This window comes from Manduca sexta, chromosome 4 (genome assembly GCF_014839805.1).
Source record: "Manduca sexta isolate Smith_Timp_Sample1 chromosome 4, JHU_Msex_v1.0, whole genome shotgun sequence".
In the NCBI taxonomy this organism is placed as follows: domain Eukaryota; kingdom Metazoa; phylum Arthropoda; class Insecta; order Lepidoptera; family Sphingidae; genus Manduca; species Manduca sexta.
In genome coordinates this window covers 3,084,782-3,109,792 of record NC_051118.1, presented here as the reverse complement: position 1 = coordinate 3,109,792, position 25,011 = coordinate 3,084,782, and the positions used below count along the sequence as shown (strand labels likewise).

The window sequence follows — 25,011 nt, the reverse complement described above, 5'->3', positions numbered from 1 at the left end:
TTATTTTAACCTTTAATCACGCGGGTGTGTTTTCTTTCCTTTATCACAGTATTATATGATTCATAATAAATTGTTTTAACTATTGACACAGATTATCGAATATTATACGTAAGCGGTACGACGATGACTGACGCGCTGAGATCTTGAGTTCAAATCCCAGGTCTTGGGATTCGAACGCAATTGAAGGAACAGAGAGTGCACCTGTGTATTGCGCACACGCTTGTGCTCTATAAAATCTCCTGCACACATCGCCGTTAAAATTGGCCGCCATAACCGAAACGCGGCTATGAGGAATTTATATTTTAGAAAAAATTAAGGTCTATATATATTTTATATCCGCCCGGATAGCGACCACCGTACACAAGGTGTTAAAACCCGCCATAGTGGCCCACGTGTGTCGCGTTCCGGGATCAACTTGTGTATATCCGGTTCCAACAGGCCGTCATTATTGTGTCGACTGTCGATGGGTTATCATCTCTCGTCAGTCGACATTCTAATGGACCCCACTGCACTTAAACTTAAGTTCAGTGGGATCACTTTGTCGAGTAAAGAAAAAGAAATACACAGGACTCCTCATTACACTCGTTTTTAACGGACTACAGTGATTATCTAAATTTTAATCACCAACACCTCAACACGCCTTCCGCTTGCACCAAAACCGCCGTTCCCCTAACCCCACACGAAAACTAAACAAAACACATAGCCGACATTGTTCCGCGCGAAAAATAAACAATTGTTCGATCTTTCGCCGTCGGACTATGTTTAGCGCGCGGCCGGGCGCGGGCAGATGTATGACGGCCATCAAACTGTGCGTCTGCGCCGATGTTGATTCATGATACATTAAACTTGAACATTTTAATATTGACCGCGGAATTTCGGTTCCGCAAAAGCCGGGTTTATTTACGGAATAACATTAAAAACACGGTTTTTTGGACTTGCAATGAGGGTATTCACGAAGCATCGAGTCGCTTAGTTACAACCGGGATTTTCTCATAGTATTCATCTATAGCAGGGGTGGCGAACTGTAGGGACACACAGTGCCATCCTTGATTTATACGCTAGGATTGTGACTCCCATACATTACATCCAACAAATAAAAACCCTACACGAACCAATGGCACATATGCCAGTAGTGGCACGTGAAATAATTTCGGCACGCGACTAATATGAAAAACATTGTATATGTATGTTTCTTTGGGCTTCCTTTCGCTTATTAGGTGTAGTGAAGTTACTTTGTCGAGTCCCAATAAAAAAATATACTGTAGTCATAAAATAATCGCTAAAAAGGGGCACTCGGATAGATAAAACCAGTGCTAGATAGCACGTTAGAGGTTATATTTTTTATAAAAATAATAGCGCGTTAACCATTAAAGGTTCGCCATCCCTAATCTAGAATCTATACATTTGATTTTATACTATCAAAAAAAAACAAAAAAAAACACGTCGAATTGATAACCTCCTCCTTTTTTTGAAGTCGGTTAAAAACTTGAACAAGGGACATAATTGTGTGCAACGCCATTCAAGTTGTCTGGAAGAGATCGCTTTTTAGCGATAAGACCGCCTATTAGTGCACTTTTTTATATGATGAAATAATTGTATTTATTTTTCTGTATACAATAAATTGTTTCATTCATTCATTCTAAATCATACAAAAGTATATTCCTTACACTTACTTCATCATCATCATCTACAACCATCCATCCCACTGCTGGGTATAGGCCTCTCTCAATCAAGCCACCTTTTTCAGTCTCAAGCCAATCGTATCCAGGCTGGACCCGCGATCCTTACAATTACCATTAAACATAAAAAAATTAAATATAATACAATTCAAAAGACAATTGCATAATTTATTAATAAACAAGTGCTACTATACAATTGACGAATTCCTTGCTGATAACTTTAAGGCAAAATAATTAATACTAATTACATTTGAAATGAATAATATTATTGTAAAATTCCATTATTATAACACAGTGTAGTTGTAGCACTAATGTAGATAATATATAGTGTTATATAAAATTGAGCTATTTTGGGCATGTGTAATACCTTTGTCACTTTGTGTGTATGGAATAATTGTGTACACCCGTGGGGGTCGATTTTTGTAGATCTGAATTATAATGATACCAACTACTGTACCACGAATCACACAATAAAGATTTGATTTGAAAAAAAAAAAAAAAATGTCGTCCACCCAACTCTCAACTGGACGGCCTACGCTACGCTTGCCTTGTCTTGGCCACCACTCAGTCAGAGCCTTACTCCACCAGTCATCGCTTCGTCTAACTACATGGCCCGCACAAATCCATTTGAGTCCCGTAACAAATCGATGATAAATTTATGCTTAACTAAAACGGTCTGATTTATGCCAACGAGAGCTTCGTAAGCCCAAAAATACTCAGCCCAATATAATCGCGCCAAATTTGCCAGGCATCTCACCGGTCGATACTGCATCCTTAAATATTCCCACTGACAGAATTAAAACCGATGGAAAACGATTTCAAACGCAATGCATTTCTCTTGTTGAAATAATGGCCGATTCAGATCGCGTAATAAATCTCGAAGCTTCCATTTTAATTGATTTTATATTTGTGTTACAATAAAAAAAATGGTAAATAAATATTAGTTCTGGATTGTATTCTAGCCACGGGCCTTTTCTATAGTGAGGGATTAGGCCTTCGTCTACCACGCTGGCCTAGTGCGGATTGGCAAACTTCACATAACCTTAAAAATTCTAATGGAGAAATTTCAAGTATTTAGGTTTCCTCAAAATGTTTTCCTTTACCGTCAAAGCAAGCACTAATTCACAAAGAATTCACACATAACTTTAGCAAAGATAGAGATGCGTGCCCTTGGCACTTTAGAAAAGTCAGAAGCCTTGGATTTGAACCTACGGCCATCCGTCACGGCAGTCCATTCCACTCCCAACTAGGCTATCGCCGGTTTTAAACACGCCGGTATCCATAAACATCAGCGCTTATACCATAAAAATAACATGCCCAGTATTTTTAATATCGAAACAGCTGGAGAGAATCATGTACGTATTAAAATATCCGCAGAACGAAACTTATTCAAACGGATAGCCACGTAAATGTCTAGACGTAAAACATACATTCTCGCGCACTATCTTCAGTGTTTAACGTGGTTTTTATAAAGTGCGGCGATGCAACGGTAAGCGGTACGAGTGCCCGTAAAAAATTGTAACAGAAAAATTCTGGGTTATTTAGGCCTATATTATGGTCGTTGCCACGACATTCTGCCATGCTAAGCGTAAAAGCGGCACGTCAGGGAAACCTTATTTCGAGATAATCGAAGTTTTGTAAATATAGTTTTGTATGTAACAAATGAGATAGAGAAACTCTTTTAAGCTTTTATTTAACAAGTTCTCAACAAGATACCGATATTTAGGTAAGTTTATTGGATGGTTATTTCTTTAAGCTATCTGACGACATAAAAATCAAGGTTTGTTTTTTTTTGAGATACCGCTTTTGAGCTTAGCACGGCAGCTGATAGTTGATGCCGAGCCTCGTAGAATGCAAGACTTAAGATTAAATAGCTTATGAGAGACATAATTTAACAAAATAAAAGTGGCACACACTCACACATGCACACACGCACACCCACAGTTAAGGAAGAGCAGTGTCCTAACACAAGTATATGAAATACTTAAAAGGAAACTCCAAAGATGGAGTTCGTTACCATGTGTAATATTAGATATGAAGTAAGTAAAAAAATAATAATAATGGTCGGTAATTTGTGGCTACAATGTCCTTTGAAGCGAAACACAATATGATTTTTTTGTTAAAATATTTTTATGATTTGCTTTTTTGTGTTAGTTAAAATCAGTATACATTGAGGACATCATAATTGACGACACCACTTTAAGAGTTTTCTATATTTCCGCGGTCAATACTTCAACAACAAATAAATTATATGGGACCACAAGGGAAGCTTTCAAATAAAAAAAAAATAATCATCAAAATCGGTTCACCCAATCAAAAGTTCTGAGGTAACAAACACCACAAAATATCAGTCGAATTGAGAACCTCCTCCTTTTTTTGACGTCGTTTAAAAAGGAGAAATATCCATTTTGAATTTTATATAATGAAAAAAAAATATGCCTGCTCGCGACTCCGATCGCGAACATAAATGTCAGCCAGCATTCAGGGACGTGGTAGATTCCTATAAATTATATCAATTCCGAATTAGAACAGGAGTTCCAGAGCTAATCGCGTTCAAAATCAAAAACCCTTCAGCTTTTTCCATGTATATCCAAAGCTTCAAAGGTCACGCATATTTCTCTGAAATAGCAAAACCCAGAGGCTAAATATTTTTTTCGAACTTCTATCATCCCAGAGAGCTATAACTACTGTTTATCATTGATGTAGATATTAAAGCGAGTGAAGAGGCCAAAACCTATGAAATGAGATCACTAAATTAACCCTCAGCTTCCGAGTACAATGAACCGTTACATATTAACTGGCCCAACGCCATATTAAGGAGAGTGACGCAAAATATTAAGGACAGTTGTCGTATCAAAACCCATATACCCAGAATTGTATTTTTGTTCGCGATGTTAGCAGAAAAGTTAATATCAATAACTATAATAATGTCAGTACAGTATTATATACTGTCCTACTGCTGGGCGCGGGCCTTCTCTACTACTGAGAGGGATTAGGCCTTAGTCCACCACGCTGGCCTAGTGCAGATTGGCAGACTTCACACACCCTCAAAATTCCTATAGAGAACTTCTCAGGTATGCAGGTTTCCTCACGATGTTCTTCAAAAGGCAGATGTGGGTCCTCTTGTCTTGTGATTTGAACCTGCAGACATTGGACTGGGCTGTTCGCTCCACACCAAACTAGGTCATCGCCGCACATATTACTGACTATAATTGTTTATCTGACTCCTTAGTTGAAATGTTAGGCCACACCCTTACAAACCGGGCTTGTAGCCAGAACAACAAAGTCTAGACAAGATGCCATAAAGCCAGACCAACCAGGGGTGTGCCAGTCGCGATGACGTCATCTCTCCCACGCCCCGTCCTTGTCTATCGCAAACACCCCCAGTAATGAGTTTGCACAGCGATATTTGAATGCCATTTATTGGACACGGTACAATACTTGTTGAGTTATTGTTTGAGTACTACCTTGGAGGACAATGCGATGCGGACAACAAACTTTAGGAAGAAGGAATTAATTGGATTGTTTTAGACCAATGAGCTTTTGTAATGTGTGGTAATTTTGGAGTTACGTAATTACTCTCTGCGTTAATTCTTACAAGCATCCAATTATCCGTACAAACTTTGCATTTATAAAAGTGAATAAATTTATAATAATAATAAATGATATATAAATTGTCATTCATGAGAAAATCTACAGAATTATAAAATAAAAAATCGTCAATTCTATACAGTCTCGGTGGCGTAGTTGTACTGCTCGCGCTGTACGACATCGCTCTGAGGTCTTAGGTTCGAATCTCAGACCGGGCAATGACATTTGGGTTTTTTTTTCTCAGTATCAGCCCGGAGCCTGCAACTTAAGAGACACTAAAGTTAAATAAACGAATGATTACTTAATTAAATCAAGTGAGCGTCCTCTGAAATCTGCCGCCCCTAAGAGGCTGCCGCCCATAGACCGCGGCCTATACGGCCTATTTAAAAATCCAGGACTGCGCAGGTGGAGCCGCGATCAAACGCTAATCTAAAAACAATTCTGTGCCAAGGCAGGGCTTTCATGCTTCTCTATACACAAACATGTGTTCAAACGAGGCGTGAATATAAAAATATTCATAAACTGTTTCACGTAAATAGCAGTTAGAATTTACTTTTGAATTAAGATCAGAGCGTATTATTATAGAAAATTATGTGTTTCTTGCGTTTTTATTTACTAAGACTGTCTCGGTGGCGTTTAGAGTATTGCATGCGCATATGACTCCGCTCTGAAGTCCTAAGTTCGAATCCCAGGCCGGGCGAATCGGCGGGAAGCGGGAGTCTGGAATTTGTGCTCCATATGGCGATAGGTTCGTCTCCTATCACATCATGGGACGGAACACACACAACAATAAGGGGATCTGATTACTCGTCTGCCTACCTCTTTGCGGGTAATGCGTGATATTACGTGCGTATAAGAAATAGATGGCGATCTGAGTCTCTGTAAAACTATTGATGAAGAGAATGGCGGAACCATCATGAGGTCGACAAAAATGGGCCAGTTCCTTTAGGATTCACTTTATTATCAAACAAAACCATAGAGTGACAGTATTTTTTTTTGTGGAAACAGAATTTACGTAGGATTTTAATCCTTATTCCCTCCATTTTAAGGCTGGCCGCGCATCACGGTTCATCTTTTATTTCGAATTTATGGGCCTTAAACGCAACATCAAGTGAAACATTTGTTCTTAAAAATGATACGTAGGAGGAAACGTGAGGTGGTATTCCACCTATACATATTATAAAACAAAGTCCTCTTTTCTGTCTGTATGTATGTTATCAATTTTCTCAAAATCTATTGAACGGATTTTTTTAAATTTGGTATGGAGACAGTTTAAGACTCAGAGAAGGTTAAAGGCATTCTATCCCGGGAAAATATATAGCGGGAATTTTATCCCAGAAAACTCCTTCACGCGTGCGAAGCCGCGAGCAAACGCTAGTGGTTTATAAAACTAAATATACCTGTTATTAATATGCATTATGAACACATCTGAAATAACGAGATCATTATGTGTACGGAGGCGTACTGCGTCACGCGCGTGGGCAAACTATTTCATTGTGTACACAGCAGTGGTGAATTTTTTCAAAAGGTAACCCGAGGTAAGAAATATACCCTACTGTAAATCAACAAAACACACGACAGTAGTTAGTGCTACGCGTGAAACTGCAATAACTTGGGCATAGATTTCCCAAGCGAAAAGTAGCGTAGAAAATAATAATAATAATAATATATCAGCCCTGTATTATATACTGTCCCACTGCTGAGCACGGGCCTTTTCTACTACTGAGAGGGATTAGGCCTTATTCCACCACGCTGGCCTAGTGCGGATTGGTAGACTTCACACACCTTCGAAATTCCTATAGGGAACTTCTCAGATGTGCAGTTTTCCTCGCGATGTTTTCCTTCACCGTTAAAGCGAACGATAAATTCACAAAGAATACACATGATTTTAGAAAAGTCAGAGGTGTGTGCCCTTGGGATTTGAAACCTGTGGACATTCGTCTCGGCAGTCCGTTCCACACCCAACTAGGCTATCGCCGCTTTTTTTATAGAAAATGGAAGAAAATATCCCCTTTTTTTAAATCAGATTTCCTCCCTCCTTCGCTGCACCGACGTTGAGTCCGCTTTTTTTTCTCATGATCTATGGCCGCCAGACACCATCAATCGCGCTAACTTCGTCCCGATCCGTGTCCTTCTTTTTCGGTGTTGCCAACGCTAGTTAACATATCGCGGTCAATTTAACAGAAAACAAAAACTAAGACAAACGCAAATAAACCTTAAAGGAAAGCCGGTAGGAATCAAGTTGTATGGGCGCTTCGCCACTTGTACACAGGCGGACAAAATTCTTGAGCGAAAATGTTTTGCATGGTGCAGGACTTTGTCAATATGCACGGCAGATAATCCACGCTAATATTAATCTATGAGCGGTGAATACCACGCTAATGTATTGTATATGTAACACGTGCAACGGCTTGACCTGCGTAGCTTTTCTCGCTACAAAAGTCGCAAAAACCTGCCAGCGCTCTATTCAAAACAGATAAAAAACATATTTCCCATGGCAGCAAATTATCTGGATAAAAAGTAGCCTATGTGTTAATCTAAGACATGGTCTAGCCGTGTGCTAAATTCCATCATAAGTCTACGGATTCTGCGTTTACTTACAATAACCATCAACCATCTTGACAAACTTTTGCATTGGTAATTTTAGTAAATAAAACAAAATACTTTATTCATCACGTAGGCGAACATAGTTGCACTTATAAGTCAAAGTACATAAGAATATTTAATTATTACTTAGATAAAGTCGCTTATATAAACTAAAGATAATTTATATTGGACATAAAATAAATTAAAGTCTAAAAACAAACAAAGAAGCCAGCTCGGGCTGGCAGGAAAGAAAGTAGGAAGTACATACTATGTTGTCGACCTGAGAATCGATCCAAAAACATCACCATCCACAGCCTAAGTACACTGTCTTTACACCATTGAGATGTCAAGCAATACGTTTAGTAAATTGAACAACGCATAGGACATTGCTTCAGGACTAGATAATTGCAACAATTGACGATAATTGAAATGATTGTATGAAATATTTGTCGATACTGCGTGTTTTGATTTATTATCGGATGTGTTTATATGCTTTTAGCAATTACAGTGACCTGTGAAGAGGAAGGTTGCTATTTTCATGAAAATAGCAACCCGTTTTGAAGTCCATAAGAAACATACATTTATTTTTACAAACATATAGAGATTTATCAGCTACTCTGTCTGCTTTCAAATGGATTGCTTCTAACATAGTACCGCTACGTTAATTTTCAGGAAGTCATTACCAAGATCTGACCATAAACAGCGTCCCGTGCTAAAGAACTTTTCAACTACTCGCCCGTACTGCACGGCGCGGCGCAAACATTCTATTTGCGGACCAGTTTACATGTTAACGTGTGTTTAGTAAGCTATAAATCATTTCGGGAGCGTTCTTGAGATTATGATCGGGCTACCTCGGCACCGTCTAAATTACCGGACCGTGAGATATGAACTGCTGGTATGGAGTGGTTCTTTGTGTATGAACAAAAATGAAAAATATTTATTTCGTTCAACATATAGTAAACACATAAGTAAACACATAAGGGAAAGGTTGGGGCCTCCTAGCAGGCATAGTAAGTGCGTCAGGAGATCCTGCTCTCATATAACTGCAATATACATCGGATACCGGATCCCACAGTCAACACTAAAGGAGTCTGCGAATGGAATACTGGAATCTCTGGGCTTAGCGACTGCAGGGACCTGGAGAAAAGTTGAAGGGTAACTGGGGAAGGAGAAGGAAACCCTCTTAGGATGGGAGAGGAGAAGGCCATTAAATGTTCGCGAGACCTCGTAGGGCTCAATGTGAATTGGCAACCATGAGGTATACATACTGTGTCACTAGGGCCGCTACAAATGTCTCCCCGTGCATGGGCAAGCATTCGGCGGAGACCGAGCGTACAAGAATTGCTCTTGGTTATGGAGTGTTGCTTTCACGCAAGTGAATGGTGAAGTTTCGAAAAGCCGTCTCTACTCCGCTAAATACGCGGCACATGCGAGGCGACACAAATTAAGTAGCCAATATTTATCTATATATATAAAAATGAATCCCATTTCCCTTGGTCACGCCATCACGCGTGATCGGCTGGACCGATTTCACTATTGTTTTTTTGTTGTGTTTGTTATTCTCAGGAGAAGGATCTTATAAAAAAAAATTAAGGAAATTGAGCGGAACGTTATAAAATTAAAAAAAAGTTAATTTCAGCGATTGACAGAACGCGCGCTGCAAAATCATAGTTTACAGGACATCGTCTGTCGGGTCGATTAGTAAGTTATAAACCTTGCCCTGACCAACAGCAGTATGAGTCCGACAGACAAACTGCAATCCATCTTGGCATGCACATTGTCTAGACGAATAATTCAGAATAAGCTACCCAGACGTACTTATACATACGAGAAACCCACCTAATAAATGACGCTATGGGCATATCAATCGTGCCGATACACCGTGATAGTTGCAACTGAAATCTACAAGAGTTTGACAGGTTGTAATCGATTGCAATGTAATAGTAGAACTCATCGTGGGACATTTTTTTTGACCTGACTCTACAGTTCGAATCCCGGGTCACGATAAAATAATTTTGACTGGGTTTTCCATCTTAAAAATATTACTCAGTCGCACCATGGAAAGAGGTTTTTGACCGTTTTATAACTCCGTGCCTGCTGTTGGTCCTGCGCCTGATCGCTAATTCGTCATGTCGGATTGCTGTCTCACCGGACTAGGAAACTGAAGGAGCAAAGAGTGCAGCTATGTATTGCGCACACACTTGTGCACTGTAATATCTCTGGCGTACTTGGCTGATCTCCGTTAACATTGGCCACCGAGGCCGTAATTTGGTTAGGCTAGAACCTCCTTTTTTTAAGTCGGTTAAAAAGCTGTGCCCTGCATCGATATATATGTACTACGTACTAGATCTGGCGTTACGTACACTCATTGTGTTCGACTCAACTGTACTGCAATCCGTACACCTGACTTAAGTATGGTTTCAACATTGACAGAGTTTGGTTGTGTACGGACTGGCGCTTATAATATAAGAACTCGAGTCTAAGTGTAAACCTGAATGTGAATAAAAAATATTAGTCTAATAAGAAATGATTTGTTGTTCAAGTGAATAAATAGGTTATAACAGTGACGTTTTAGTTGCCATTTTAGTTCAGATTTTGAACAAATAGTTATATGGACGTTCGTGTTTATAGAATATACGTCAATGGGTGCCCTGGATATCTTTGCCTACCCCTTCGAAGATAAAGCCGTAATGTGTTATATTTTGTTTAAAAAGCATTTATTTGTAAACACTACGTCCCAGGAACACTGACACGTCACTTTCGTGTTTAACAAGTTTTATTTTACGATCTTCGATTCATAACAAAGGCCTGTTAGTTATTTCGGACGCCACCCCAGCCATTCGGGGTCAGCGGCATATGCCCTGAATAATCCATTATGACGATTTTTAACGTCAAACTTGATGATAATTTCTTATGTTTACGCGAATGTTAGATATTAAAATAAAACTATTTTAAGAATGTATGTTTGATGGTCAACAGTAAATACCGGCGATAGCTTAGTTGGGAGTGGACTGCAAAGACGAATGTCCGCAGGTTCAAAATCCAACACCTCTGATTTTTCTAAAGCTATGTGTGTATTCTTTGTGAATTATAGCTTGCTTTAACGGTGAAGGAAAACATCGTGAGGGCACTTGAATACCTGAGACGTTCTGTATAGGAATTTTGAGGGTGTTTGTAGTCTGCCAATGCACATTAGGCCAGCGTAATGGATTAAGGCCTAATCCCTATCAGCACTAGAGGAGGCTCGTGTGCAGCGGTGGGACGGTATTATAATACAGGGCTGATATTATTATATTATTATTGCATAATACTATTATTATGTTGTGGATAGTGAGAAACCATTCAAAGACTTTATGGGTTTGTATTAAACACAGCAAAATATAACAATAAGAAGGGAATTGCCAAAAAAGTATTTTTTTCAAAGATCAAAAATAAAGATAAGTTCTACTGATTGTTTAAAGACAAAATAGCTTCCATTAAATGAAATAATTTTCAGATCCTGTTCAACATTATCGGACTTTCCGTCTTACATCTAAATTCCCAAGCTATATACATAATATTAACATAAATATAGCATTATAAAAATGTGGAACAAAGTATAAAAGTCATATTTACTCACAAAAAAGATATCAATAGACATTTTTACAACGTAACTCGGGTCGAGTTGCAAGAAAACTATAAAATATTTCAGTAAGTAGGTCGTCCGTCAATTTTAATGGCGTGTTTGATGGGTTAACGCGGATATAAAAACGTTTGTTTCAACGATTTTATATTAATAAAACGCAAGTCACATACTGAACTCATGATGGGTTATTGGCTTTCTAAAAATACTTTCGGGCGTTTTCAATCAGGGGCTACTCCAGTATCAGCCGTGTCAGTGATACGGGGCCCTTGAGCTTCGGGGCCCCTCTTGGCTCATACCTACATCAAACCAAGCGGGCGCTCAAAAGTTCACACTGCCCTGAAGAGCCCCCGACAAATATAGATATAGGGCCCGTTTATGGCAAGCTAAGCTACTGATCTCAATCCTAATTCGCGATCCGATATCGAGAATAGACCAATCAAAATAAGTAATTTGTAGGCTTGTCAAAAATACATTATTCTGATTGGTTCATTTTTGGGATAGATCGAAAAATAGTAGTAGCTCCTAAAAATCCTGGGGTGGGTACTGGCTATCCGACCCTTCGCTTTATACGCTTATGGAAAAATCCATGTGTGATAAATAACAAATATTTAGTCTCGTCCGCAAATAAAATAACCCCTCAATAGGGGTCTTTACCTTATGTGATATTCCATGTTTATACGAAATAAAAAATTCAAATTAGAAAAAAAGCGTCTCTCATGACATATTCTGTTATCAAAAATAAATTACCACTTTATTAGTGACTCGACGATCACAGTGACGATTAAAATTAAAATACGAAATTAAAAAAAAAACTATCAAGCTACGCAACAAAATACTATCTAGTGACGTAAATGTGAACATAATGGAGCTAAAGAGAAAAGATTAGAAAAAAGTACCACCACCTGCAAATTATATATCTAGCACAAAAAGTACAGCGGAGTCAATTATTTGTGCAAACTTTTTTTTTCACACAATGTATTGAATGTATGAATTCATTTTTATAACCTGCTTGCTAATTGTAATGGAAAATAAGATACTCATCTTAATGTGAGTAGAGGTTTCAAAAAAAAAAAATTAAGATAGTTTTATGCATTTACCTATACTTTTATATCTAATGTATACCATTCTTAGGAAATTTAAAAGACAAAATATATATTTTTTCTTTTTTTTTTTCAAGTTTTTTTTATTTTTTTTATATAAACCAAAAAATGGTATAAAATTAACTCCACTGTATACAAAATATACGAAAAACAAATGATTACATACAAGTTAGGGTTGATGTGCAATGTGCCAATAACTTGAAGTGAATACAAAAACTAAGTTACAAATGGACAAACAAAAACATATGTGGAAAATAGAAAATACTCACAAAAACTTGTATGTAGTGAACATCTGAATTAGTGATGGGATTTAAAATAAAAACTTTTTTAGTATGAATGAGTGCCTTGCATAGTGGACTGTAGAAGGAAAAGTTAAATGTAAATTGGAAAACTGCATTACACCCTATTTCCACTATTATTTTTAATATATAATAATATAAAAAGACAAAATATTTTAATACTCTCTTTCTATCACTTGTATTTGAAATAGAATGTTATATTGTGAATGACTTTTTCCATAGAATAATCACAGTATTATTATGTTTGTTAGACAGTTAGGGGGGTACTATCATAATCAACCATAAAAAAATAAGGAAAAAAATACCAAACTTTAAATCAATCCCATCACTAATCCAATGCTCAAAAATAAAAATAAGAATGAAAAAAAACAAATGAACACACTTCTAGCGACACTGCGTCTACTTTTCCACTCACGATGAGATCATCCTCCCTGATCCTCTCTGAGTTCTTGCTGGCTGCTCTGAATGTAGCTGCTACATACTTCTGTTCATCTTTGGTCAATAGAGTACACTTCGCTGCTAACTTTTTACTTGTATTCCCCATTCTGTACGAAAAGAGGAAAGTTATAAAAAAATGCAAGTTATTTGATTTTTTTACAAATCATTTGTTGTCATCTTTGCAAGATGATTGAAAAGTTATGTTTTAATTGAATATATTTTGTAACATGTTAAAATTTTAAAATTATTTTTGCAAAAATAAACAAGCCGTAACTCCAATAAGATTTATTTTTTCATTAGTAGTGTAACTGAGGCAATTCTTTTTTTAACTCATAAAAACTATGAAATAGTAAAAAAATATTATTTTTGTAAATAAAAATGTACAGTGAAAAGCAATAATTTTTACAATGAGATAAGTACAGGCGTTAGTGCGACGTCTTTTCCGTGTTGTTTGCTATAAAAGGATTCCAATGTCAAGGTTTTCTGACCTTAACAGTTGAGTCACGAAAGGAAAACTATTAGACTCTGAAAATTTCGAAAAACACTGCTGCATTCTTAAGAAGATAACTAATTGCAGCAAATATATTCTAATTATTACACACCAACCACTGCTTAAAGAAATCACAACAATAAATTTACCTTTTCGCTCAAAAAATATCCTTATTCACAGTATTTTAGTGAACATGACACGAAAATAATCGATCAGTATTATCGATGTAATAATTTATTGCACATAATCTCGAGTATTCTCACACTATTACGTTAAACTTTATGAGATAAGCACAATAAAAGCATATGTGACAAAATAAATATTTCTAAATAAATCAATAATACATTGACAATGACAATTTTTGCAAAATTATGATAGGTTACTCGTTACCTGTCAATGTCGAATGACAGCTGTTTTATTTATTTTTCTGTCTCGTGATACAAAAGGCACAACTCACAATGCCAACAACACGTCTTCCATCAAACGTCGCGTCACAGCGACTGAGCGCCTTATCGCGGTAGGTAATTTTTGCTCTAGAAATAAGCCACACAATACAAACATTTGAACATTATTTCACTTGGAGGTTTATTGATTACATGTTATTTATCCTTACGCGATTCATTACTAGATACGTTAAAGGTGTTCATTTATTTGGTGATTTCACAAATAACACATTTCAATGGCACACGTTTGGTCTGTTTCATTCATTCATGACTGTCCATTAGCGTGGATTCGTTGTGTAAACATACGTAGATCACGAGACTTTTACATGCTTTGATCTGAAAATTGAATTTACGCGCTGACATTAATTGGAAATAAGAACAACAAATCATGAAAATATTTGCTTTTTATTATACTATCCACAGTTTTCAAATAGTAACGACTAACGATTCCTCTAATACATTGTTTTCCGATTTATCTGTACTAAATGGATTTCTGTCAGCATTTTAGCTTGAATAAACGGTGTAACACAACGCTTACCTCCACAGAATATTTAGATGTAAATCTAAATCTTACCTATCTGGTCGATCGTGAAGTTTATAGAAATGTAACTATTGTTTTATATAAATTTTTTATTTTGTTTTACATTTTAACAGAAGTTTTTTCAAATGCGATATACGGTGATATTTTTTTTGTACAAGTGAGAATCAAATCTTAGAAAATCTAAGTAATTAGAGATAAAATAGTCCACAAAGTAGAAATTAGAGTAACAGCAGTATAAGCTCTGAAAGTCTTAGTAACTGTATCATTATCAATTCTAGATGTTACATTTCTATGCAGAAGTAACAGCATGTGTACTTGAGGAGGAATGCTTAAAGCTGTAGCTAATATTTTAACTCGTGGACACAAGAACGACGGGAGTAATGTTCCAATAACTATAAAACTGAAAACACCGGCGCTTAAGATCAGGCTTCCATTGACATCTTTTGGATAAATCGAGGTTCCGATAATATAGCTCCAGTGGGCTAAAGTACCCATTCGTACAATCCATAAAAGTTTTAAAATGATTGTACTACACACAAGTATGACTATTGTTGATAATATGCACATTCTATTCATTTAGTAATATTTCTTCATTGTGTAGACTTTATTTTACTGGAAATTTATAATTATTAAAAGCAAAGAATTAAAAGTATAACATCTCAGTTTAATGTTTCAATATGAGTAATTATTTAACGGTTTATTATGTTTTGGAAAGAATCAGATTTTGTCAAAATGACATGCATTTTAGTTGGCTTCATTTATGGTTCTAGAGATTTATGACATCTCGTTTTAAAAAAGACATATTAAGGACATAATATAAAAGGCCATTGCAAGAAATAATACTTTTATTAAAAACAGCATTGGTGGCTCACTGTCACTTTTAAATTTTTCCTTAATAACTTGAATGAATCCATAAGAAAATGAATCATTCCGACTGAACACATCAGTAAAAAATGTTACCAAACTACGAAAATACTTTTATTATAGCAGGATACAAACAAAATTATTTTATAATATATGTATTATTATAAAGCACATAAGTATATTTTATCAATTTTTTAACGTTAATTTGATATTTTTATAATCTTCTATATTTATATTGTCAAGTACGCTTAATTTTAAGAATTTCCCAGAAGTACATCAGATGGGCTGTTCTGTGATCGGTATGGTATAATTTTAAATTTTTACACGTCACACGTCATCGTGACTAGGAATTATATTTGTTGCCGATTTTTACACAAGTATTGTGTGGTTTCTTCAGTAAATAATAATATTATCGCATTAATGGTATTGGACTAGAATAAAACAGCATCATGACTCTCACAAAAATGGAGGTAGACTCCACCAAAGGCGAGGGATTCCGGCCGTACTACATTACGAAGATCGAAGAATTACAACTCATTGTTGCCGAAAAATCTCAAAACCTTCGTCGTCTGCAAGCCCAGCGTAATGAGCTCAATGCTAAAGTCCGTATGCTGCGCGAAGAACTGCAACTGCTGCAGGAACAAGGCTCGTACGTCGGAGAAGTTGTCAAACCCATGGACAAGAAAAAAGTGTTGGTAAAAGTCCACCCAGAAGGTAAATTCGTTGTAGATCTCGACAAGAACGTTGATATCAATGATGTCACCGCCAATTGCCGTGTTGCCCTTCGCAATGAGAGCTATACTTTGCACAAAATCCTGCCTAACAAAGTCGATCCTTTGGTATCTCTTATGATGGTGGAAAAGGTCCCAGATTCCACTTACGAGATGGTTGGAGGTTTGGACAAACAGATTAAGGAGATAAAGGAGGTTATCGAGTTGCCGGTGAAGCATCCAGAGTTGTTTGACGCTCTTGGTATTGCGCAGCCTAAAGGTGTGCTGCTATACGGGCCTCCAGGTACTGGAAAGACTTTATTGGCTCGTGCTGTCGCCCACCACACCGAGTGTACCTTCATCCGTGTCTCTGGTTCAGAGTTGGTCCAGAAATTCATTGGCGAGGGCAGCCGTATGGTGCGAGAACTGTTCGTAATGGCCAGGGAGCATGCACCATCCATTATCTTTATGGATGAAATTGATTCTATTGGTTCCTCTCGTATTGAATCTGGCAGTGGCGGTGACTCTGAAGTACAAAGAACCATGTTGGAGCTCTTAAATCAGCTGGACGGTTTTGAAGCAACCAAAAACATCAAAGTCATCATGGCTACCAACCGAATTGATATCCTCGACCCGGCTCTGCTCAGACCTGGACGTATCGACAGGAAGATTGAGTTCCCCCCACCAAACGAGGAGGCACGTTTGGACATCCTAAAAATCCATTCTCGTAAAATGAACTTGACTAGAGGAATTAACCTGCGTAAGATTGCGGAACTGATGCCTGGAGCATCTGGTGCGGAGGTCAAGGGAGTGTGCACCGAGGCTGGCATGTACGCTTTGCGTGAACGTAGAGTGCATGTCACTCAAGAGGACTTCGAGATGGCTGTAGCTAAGGTCATGCAGAAGGACTCCGAAAAGAACATGTCTATCAAGAAATTGTGGAAGTAATTTAAATTTTTCTCTGTATTAGATTCAATAAGATAATTTTTATTATTATTGTCTTTTATTTATAGTAGTCAAGAGACTGAATGCGTAAGAAAAAAACATACCAACAAGTTAACAAACACTTTAATCTGTTTACATGACTGCATAACACAGTCCCTGCATAATATTGTATGTATTATGTATAAACACAGCACTTATGAATAATTATTTAGAATTTTGAATCATAGTAAATTGGGATGTCCATTCCATTTTGAAAAAATCATAATAAAACTTCTGAAAATATCATCTTTAATATCAAACATTCAAACAATAAAAATATAACTATTTAATTATGTTACAACATAACTAAATGACTCATTTTACTTACAAGCTTTTTTAATAAACAATTTGATTTATTAACATAGGACAATAAACCTTTAACAATATATCGATAAAGAATATGTATTGAATTATTCAATTTAAAATCAATAATTTTATAACAAAATTATATTAAAAAATAAACATTATTGACATTATTGTTTCCTAATAAATCTTTTTGTCTCTCGGTCATCCAAATCTGATTCTGTATCTGAGAGGTTTTGTTGTGGGGATGTCGACACATCGATGGATAGGCCAGCTGTACCCTGGGGAGAAAATCACAATAATAACAACAGACTTCTATAATTTTACTAACTGATAGTTGAATGTCTGATTGACTCCAAAATATTTTCTTTGTGTTGGTTATGACATGGCAGCATGGTTGAAACTTTAGCCATTTTTCTGTGGAATGAATTAAAAATAAAATTGCATTTTAAATCTTAAATTTGCTAAAAGCAACAATAAATACTAGTTCTCTGGATATGTCAGGAACTTGGGAGTTACTGTGGTCATATTTTAATACATTTGATTAAAAACCTATAGGCTTTTTTAATCAGAAGTAATCTATACTATTATATAAAGCTGAAGAGTTTGTTTGTTTGTTTGTTTGTTTGTTTGTTTGAACGCGCTAATCTCAGGAACTACCAGTCCAAATTGAAAAATTCTTTTTGCGTTGGATAGCCCTTTATTCGTGGAGTGCTATAGGCTATATATCATCACGCTATGACCAATAGGAGCGGAGCAGTAATGACTAATCTCAGGACCTACCGGTTCGAACTGAAAAATTATTTTTGTGTTGGATAGCTCTTTATTAGTGTAGTGCTATAGGCTATATATCATCACGCTATGACCAATAGGAGCGGAGCAGTAATGGCTAATCTCAGGAACTACCGGTTCAAACTGAAAAAATATTTTTGTGTTGGATAGTTCTTTGTTCGTGGAGTACTATGGGGTATATATCATCACGCTATGACCAATAGGAGCGGAGCAGTAATGGCTAATCTCAAGAACTATCAGATCGATCTGAAACAAATATTTTTGTGTTGGATAGCACTTTGTTCCTGGAGTGCTATAGGCTATATATCATCACGCTATGACTAATAGGAGCGGAGCAGTAATGGCTAATCTCAGGAACTACCGTGTTTGAACTGAAAAAATCTTTTTGTGTTGGATAGCCCTTTGTTCCTGGAGTGCTATAGGCTATATATCATCACGCTATGACCAATCGGAGCGGAGCAGTAATGAAACATGTTGCAAAAACGGGGAGAAATTATTAGTTTCGAGAGCTTCCGTTGCGTGCGCTGCGTAAACGGTTAAAGTTATGCAACAATGATGTATGACGGGATTATTCCTCTTAAAAAGTTCTAAAAAATATATTATAAACAAAGTCCCCCGCTGCATCTGTCTGCCTGAACGTGTTAAACTCAAAAACTACCCAACGTATTAAGATGAAATTTGGTATGGAGACAGTTTGAGAGGGTCCCGGGAAACTACTACTTTTATAACGGAAAACTTTAGCCTGAAAAACTGTATAACGCGGGCGGAGCCGCGGGCAAAAGCTAGTATAATATATTTGTGATATTGCAAATAGTTTTATCTTATATTAAGCTATCTCTAGTGATTATTTGTAAAGGAATTAATGTAGTTTTATTAGTTGATTTTACACTTAGCAACTTACAATGGGCCGAGATTTTCCCCTAAACGACTGCTGCCAAGCGTTTCGCATAAACTCCAGCGGATTCACAAACTCGTGGCCGTTGCCGCTGAAATAAAAAAAACTATTAAATATATCCATAATACATTTATATACTACAGAACTCAGCAGTAAATATCGAACATCGAGCAATAAAAAAAATGAGCAAAGGAAACGACGCCCTACAGCCGAAACTAATCGATTATTACTTTCTAAAGACAATGTGCGACATCTACTGCTGTACAATCTATGTATCCTTACTTCCTATTTATCTCGACTTCAACATTTGGGTTGCATATAAAAGACCTCTCATCACCCGTCTTCGTCTGGTACCGCACTCTGAAACATGTTAAAGTATATTTTATAACGTACACCTTAAGGCTCGTTTTCACTTTTTAACCCGGTCGTTATACCGTATGCGGGACAGTGACTATTCAAATTGGCTCGGGTCTTATGGCATGCTTAAATGGAAATCACTCGCCACACTCCCCCCCCCCCTCCTCCTAGTTACAGTCAAAAGAAAACCTCCCGCACCTCGCATGCGGCCTCTAAGGACCAATGAAAATGAGCTCTTGATTGGTACCTCAATGAAATGTAAATTAGATATAAAAAAGCTGTGAAGCCTGAAGGTATTGTGGCGATCGACCACACTTGTGATTAAGTATGTAAGACTATTTCTTTGAAAATCTTTGCCACAAAGGCTAAAAAGGGTCTCTTGGACAATTAAGAAACGGTATAATTCAATTGTTTTTATTGGAACAATTTTAAGGAAAGAGTGATATAAATAGGCACGTAAAGCCGATGGTCTTGCGCCTGATCTCTTCCGGGTGAATATTTGAAAATAGACATATTCGGTGTTCCTAAAATAAATTCAAATATTGCTCCCAATCGCGATCTTTATCGATTCGATGTAAAGTTTATCGTATTTATATACTATATAAATTAAAGGCACAGTCTGTAAATCGATATTCAGGTCGGAATTGGATTTGAAAAATGTTCACGAATGGCAATGAGAAATGACACATATGGTAATTAGTATTTGAAAAATGGTAATTAATATTTGCTAAATGGTAATTATAATAGGTAAAATAAGTAAATACCGTTAAAATTATATAATATATTATATTTATGAATTATATATAAGTCTCTAATATATAAAGATTGAAAACAAACATATCTACTCATTGCCAACATTATAATACATAATAATTGTAACGCAACATGATTACCCGATTTTGCTCTTAATAATTAACAGAGTTTGGTCAGCAAAATAAATACATCTAACAAAACAACAGTCTTGTTTAATTATTACAATAATATTATATTTTAAAATCAACAGAAATGAGAAAATCCATTATAAAAATGCGTTAAACATTGATCTTGACTTAATTCTTCAAGGAAATAATGCTAAAATGATACAATATGTCGAATGTCGACGGACCACCTGATATTCAGAGGGACTAGTTCCTTTGGGTGTTTGGAAATGAATTGTAGACATACTAAGTATGTCGGAAAATTACAATGTGATAGCAAAAATGAATCTACTAATACTATGAATAAAGAAACTATTATTGATGAGTTGGGTTAGTGAAACTCTTGTGCTAGACGATCTGTCAGAAGACCCTGGATGTCCTGTTGTTCAAAAATATTATGAATCTGATTCTAATTCAAGTTTAAATATCTTTTAACTTCCTATGTTATAATTTATCAGTTTATCTCATAACCTTAATTAAGAAATACATTTACATGCGCCTTGTTCAAAATATTATTTTTAGTTGATTTTAGTTTTCATATAACAATTCCGATAGATGTAAAATCTTTTCAACATTTCTTTCTTTGCAGTCTTCTAGCTCTTGGTGTTAATTCTTAAGCTGATCATATTTTTTTCTGTGCTCTTCGTTTTTTTTATCGTTATTTTTCTTTCTGTTTTTCCTGGGCGTATAATAATAGGATCAGCTTTAATTTTTGTGTATCTACTTCTAAGGACAATTCTCAAGGCTTTTGCTTATACTTCTTGATTAGATTTTTTTATTCCCAGGCATCTTTAAATTCAAAAACAGTGAGATGGTAAGCGATACGATCACCCATAAACAGTAGGAAGTCTACCTGAATTTTTAAATTACAACGTACTGTGTGATACTTCACTGCGGTTGTCATCCTGAGAAATCATAAGGCATTAAGTCTCAAGATGCCCTGTAATAACATTGTTTACAATTTTCTTCGAACTGACACACAACAGTGCATGCACACTGTTTCCTGGCAGCAGAAATAGACACTCAAGAGAGCTACCTTCATTTTATCTAAAACTTCTATTGACTGGTGGTAGGTCTCTCATATGTGAGAGTCCGCCTGGTTAGGTACCACGGCAATGTCTATTTCTGCCGCCAAGCAGCAGTGTGTAGTCGATGTTGTTTTTCGGTTTGAAGGACATTGTAGCCAGTGTAACTGCTGGACATACTAAGACTTAACATCTCTTGTCTCAGGATAGCGAGCGCAGTGGAATACCAAACTATACTTTGTAATTCAAGGTGTTGGATGGTGTTTCTGCTGTTTATAGGCTGTCGTATCGCTTACCATCAGGCGAATGGAGAGCTCGTCTCTTCATTCAAAGCTAATAAAATAAAAAAAAAAACTATTAGTGAACTCTCCTAATATAAGAATTTATTAAACCATTAATTGCATAACTCTTTATACTATTATTTACTTTTTAGGGATCAAATAACGTTTATTGTCATAAGTTTATATAAACAAAGTATAAAATACGATAATAATACATTTTTGTTTACTTCAACTTTACGCAATACTAATTACAATTTGTTATTGCCAATTACCGTTTACCAAAATTCAAACGGTAAACACGGTAATTATAACGACGGTAAGTAGTTTTTGCTACATTTTATTTTATAAAACATTCTTTATACTACATTATAATTTAAGAAACCATAAAACGGGACAGTTTTTTATGACGATAATTATAGTTAATCCAAATTGTAAATAAGCAACACAGACTTACCACAGCAAGCTCAAACGGAAATGAGAAAAAATTGTGACAAACGCTTTTTTTCGACGATAAATACGAGCTGCAGCTGCCGTATAATCAAATCTTGATGTGTAATCTGCTTGAGTCGCGAGAGGAAACTCAGCTCTAGCCGCAGAATAAACCAAACAGGCACCGACACGTTCCGTTTAAGTTTTAACACTATGACTATTTTAACAAATGGTAGGTAGAACAATGTGTTGGGACAAAATTCGAAGTGGTTAAAAATAATATTAAAGTGTTCTTTATAGTTTGTAATTTGGGTAGCTTGTAGAGTATGTATTCTATTATCTGAATAGTTTAAAAAAAATACGATCTTCAAAAGGTTTTTACTACTTTTCGCACATTTATTGTTAAAATTTGGAAATTGTGACACGGATGGTAATTAGATTTAAGGCATGTTTTTGAGGATAGCTTTTCTATTTATTACAATACGGATATGTTTTCCACATGCACATATAGACCAGGAACCAAGCTTTAGGAAAAATAAAAAAAAACATTTAATAATATTTGTCTAGGTAGTTATTTGCTTAGAGCCGCGTAATATGCACATGTCAAATATTCACCCTTCCCTCTGTCGGATCACCGTCTCACCGGACTATGAGACTGAAGGACTTGAAAGTGCATCTGTGTTTTGCGCATACACTTGTGCACTATAACATCTCCTGCGCACCTAGCTGATCTCCATTGATATTGGCCGCTATGGCCAAAATTCGGCTAGGAAAGAACCAAGTAAATAGGCATGTGGTGATTGACTCACTCAGCGTACGCCGCGGCCCGGCTCCTCCTGGGCTTGTACACGAAGTGGTAGTAGACGAAGAGACAGACGTAGACGGCGAACAGCACGAGCACGGTGACGACGACGGTGAAGCTCGCCGTGTGCGCGCGCACGTAGTCCTGCCGCGACCAGCCGTCGAACAGCGGCAGCTGGCCACAACCAACAATACATCTGTCAACCCCGGATCTTGAATTTTTTCGAGGCCGGGCAAAATCTGAGAACTGCCCTCGCCCCCCCCCCCCCCTCTTTTTGTTTACCTTTGTCATTATCATTATTTCGCGCGCGGAAAATAATTTATTTGTTTATTGTACTGGACGTCTCACTAGTTGCGTTAATGATGAGTTGGGTATTCATCTGCTAAGTTTGAATTTGCCGCCCTCTGAATTCGCCGCTCGGAGCATGAGCTCCGGCTTGCCCTTCTCTAGATCCGGGGCTGACACCTGTACGTACACCTACACCGGCTCTGGGGCGTTACCGCACCACTGCAGTGAGGTCTTGGATTAGATGCTCGTCCCGAGCAGAGTTATTGTTTTTTTTACTCAGTATTAAGCCAGAGGATTTGTGCCCGACATGGCGATAGGCTCGCCTCCTATCACATCATGGGGCGGAATAAACAAGGCAGAAAATGGGTGCACTAGTCGCGCCACTGTCTACTCCTGGGATAAAAGGCATGTGTGTGTGTGACACTTATCAGTAGAGTTTGCATTGATCATATAAAAAAGAAAGGATAATCAAAAATACAACTAGTGCACCCCACATTTCAGAAAGTTTATTCTGTGCTTTCCCATCACATGTTATAGAGCCCATCCTAATCTTAGAATAAATCAATTTAAAATCGAATTTCCCCCCTGCATTCCTATTATAATTAGAATCAAACTAACCTCACTCTTCTTCATCAGCACACAAACCCCATCTTTAACGATACTCCCATCATCACACACGCAGACCGGGCCGTGCTCGTCTAACACGCAGAGGTTCGAGCACTCCACACCCTCACAATCATTACTGATGTCGTCCCTCTGCACAGCTTCGTGTCTGATGACGAACGTGTTGGGGTCGAAGGCTCGGTAGATGTAGATCTCGCAGTGCTTCGGCCCATAGAGGACGCAGCGGCTCAGCCGGTAAGAGTTCGCGACGATGTAGTAAATGTAGTCTTCGAAGATGGCGAGTCCGTGAGGCGCTTGCAGCTGCGGGTGTTCGGCGAGGATCTTTTTGCTGGAAAAGGAATAGTGTTAAGTGGGGTGAATAGGAATAGTCTTCTGAGAAATAGGTGGATCAACTCATCTGTCAAATTAGCTTTTAATCGGGGATCCTTTCATGTTGAAGTCTATACGATATTAGCTTAAAAAATTCTATGCATCCTTGAGTTTTGATACTTACACATAGTTTCTCCACTTCAAAGCGGGGTCGGATGCGATTACGATAATTTTTGAAACATGTTGTACAGTGGATTTGTTTAAGTTTTTAGTTTTTAGCTGCTCATTTGACATCTGAGATCCAATAAATTTCTCCTGCTGACCATACTAGACTCCAGACAGTGCTCTTTCTAGATGCTTCTAAAGTTCTATCACCAAATAGATCATAATACTCACTGACTCCCTCCATCAAAATCCATGGTGATGATATGCGGAGGCCCCGTCTCCGCTACATACAGCCTTCTGGTGAATGAGTCGGCGGCGAGACCAGTGCAGTTGTGGGAGGGTGCGAGGTCCATCAGATGCCTCCCGCTGAGGGATGCTGACCATACCACGGACTCCATTGCGTGGTGTACGCAGTAGAACATGCGGCGGGATGCTGGCTCCACGATTAGGGATGATACCTGAAATAGGAAGTAG

The 25,011-nt window shown here is 37.2% G+C and overlaps 3 protein-coding genes across 7 annotated transcripts in view; 1 reads left to right on the top strand and 2 right to left on the bottom strand.

Moving 5' to 3' along the window:
- The window catches only part of LOC115452189 (MTOR-associated protein MEAK7), a 30,191-nt gene extending 14,678 nt beyond the window's left edge, over window positions 1-15,513 (bottom strand). For 2 of the 5 annotated variants that reach the window (XM_037442892.1, XM_037442887.1), the window contains exons 1-2: window positions 13,958-14,192; window positions 13,263-13,425 (exon numbers count right to left, since the gene is read on the bottom strand). In XM_037442892.1, coding sequence (XP_037298789.1) covers window positions 13,263-13,424 — 162 coding nt within the window. In that variant the 5' untranslated portion in view covers window position 13,425; window positions 13,958-14,192. The other 3 variants (XM_037442897.1, XM_037442894.1, XM_037442890.1) reach the window with 2 other exon arrangements.
- Window positions 15,514-15,965: 452 nt separating this feature from the next.
- LOC115452188 (26S proteasome regulatory subunit 8-like) lies at window positions 15,966-17,360 on the top strand. The gene has a single exon (XM_030180656.2). The coding sequence runs from the start codon at window positions 16,106-16,108 to the stop codon at window positions 17,312-17,314; it is 1,209 nt and encodes a 402-aa protein (XP_030036516.1). The 5' UTR covers window positions 15,966-16,105; the 3' UTR covers window positions 17,315-17,360.
- A 222-nt stretch (window positions 17,361-17,582) lies between these two features.
- Window positions 17,583-25,011, bottom strand: part of LOC115445895 (low-density lipoprotein receptor-related protein 1) — a 39,566-nt gene continuing 32,137 nt past the window's right edge. Inside the window, exons 30-35 of the mRNA XM_037442885.1 lie at window positions 24,769-24,995; window positions 24,058-24,391; window positions 23,159-23,325; window positions 19,623-19,700; window positions 19,347-19,431; window positions 17,583-17,934 (exon numbers count right to left, since the gene is read on the bottom strand). Of these exons, the coding sequence (XP_037298782.1) occupies window positions 17,824-17,934; window positions 19,347-19,431; window positions 19,623-19,700; window positions 23,159-23,325; window positions 24,058-24,391; window positions 24,769-24,995 (1,002 nt within the window). The 3' untranslated portion in view covers window positions 17,583-17,823. The remainder of the gene's footprint in view (window positions 17,935-19,346; window positions 19,432-19,622; window positions 19,701-23,158; window positions 23,326-24,057; window positions 24,392-24,768; window positions 24,996-25,011) is intronic.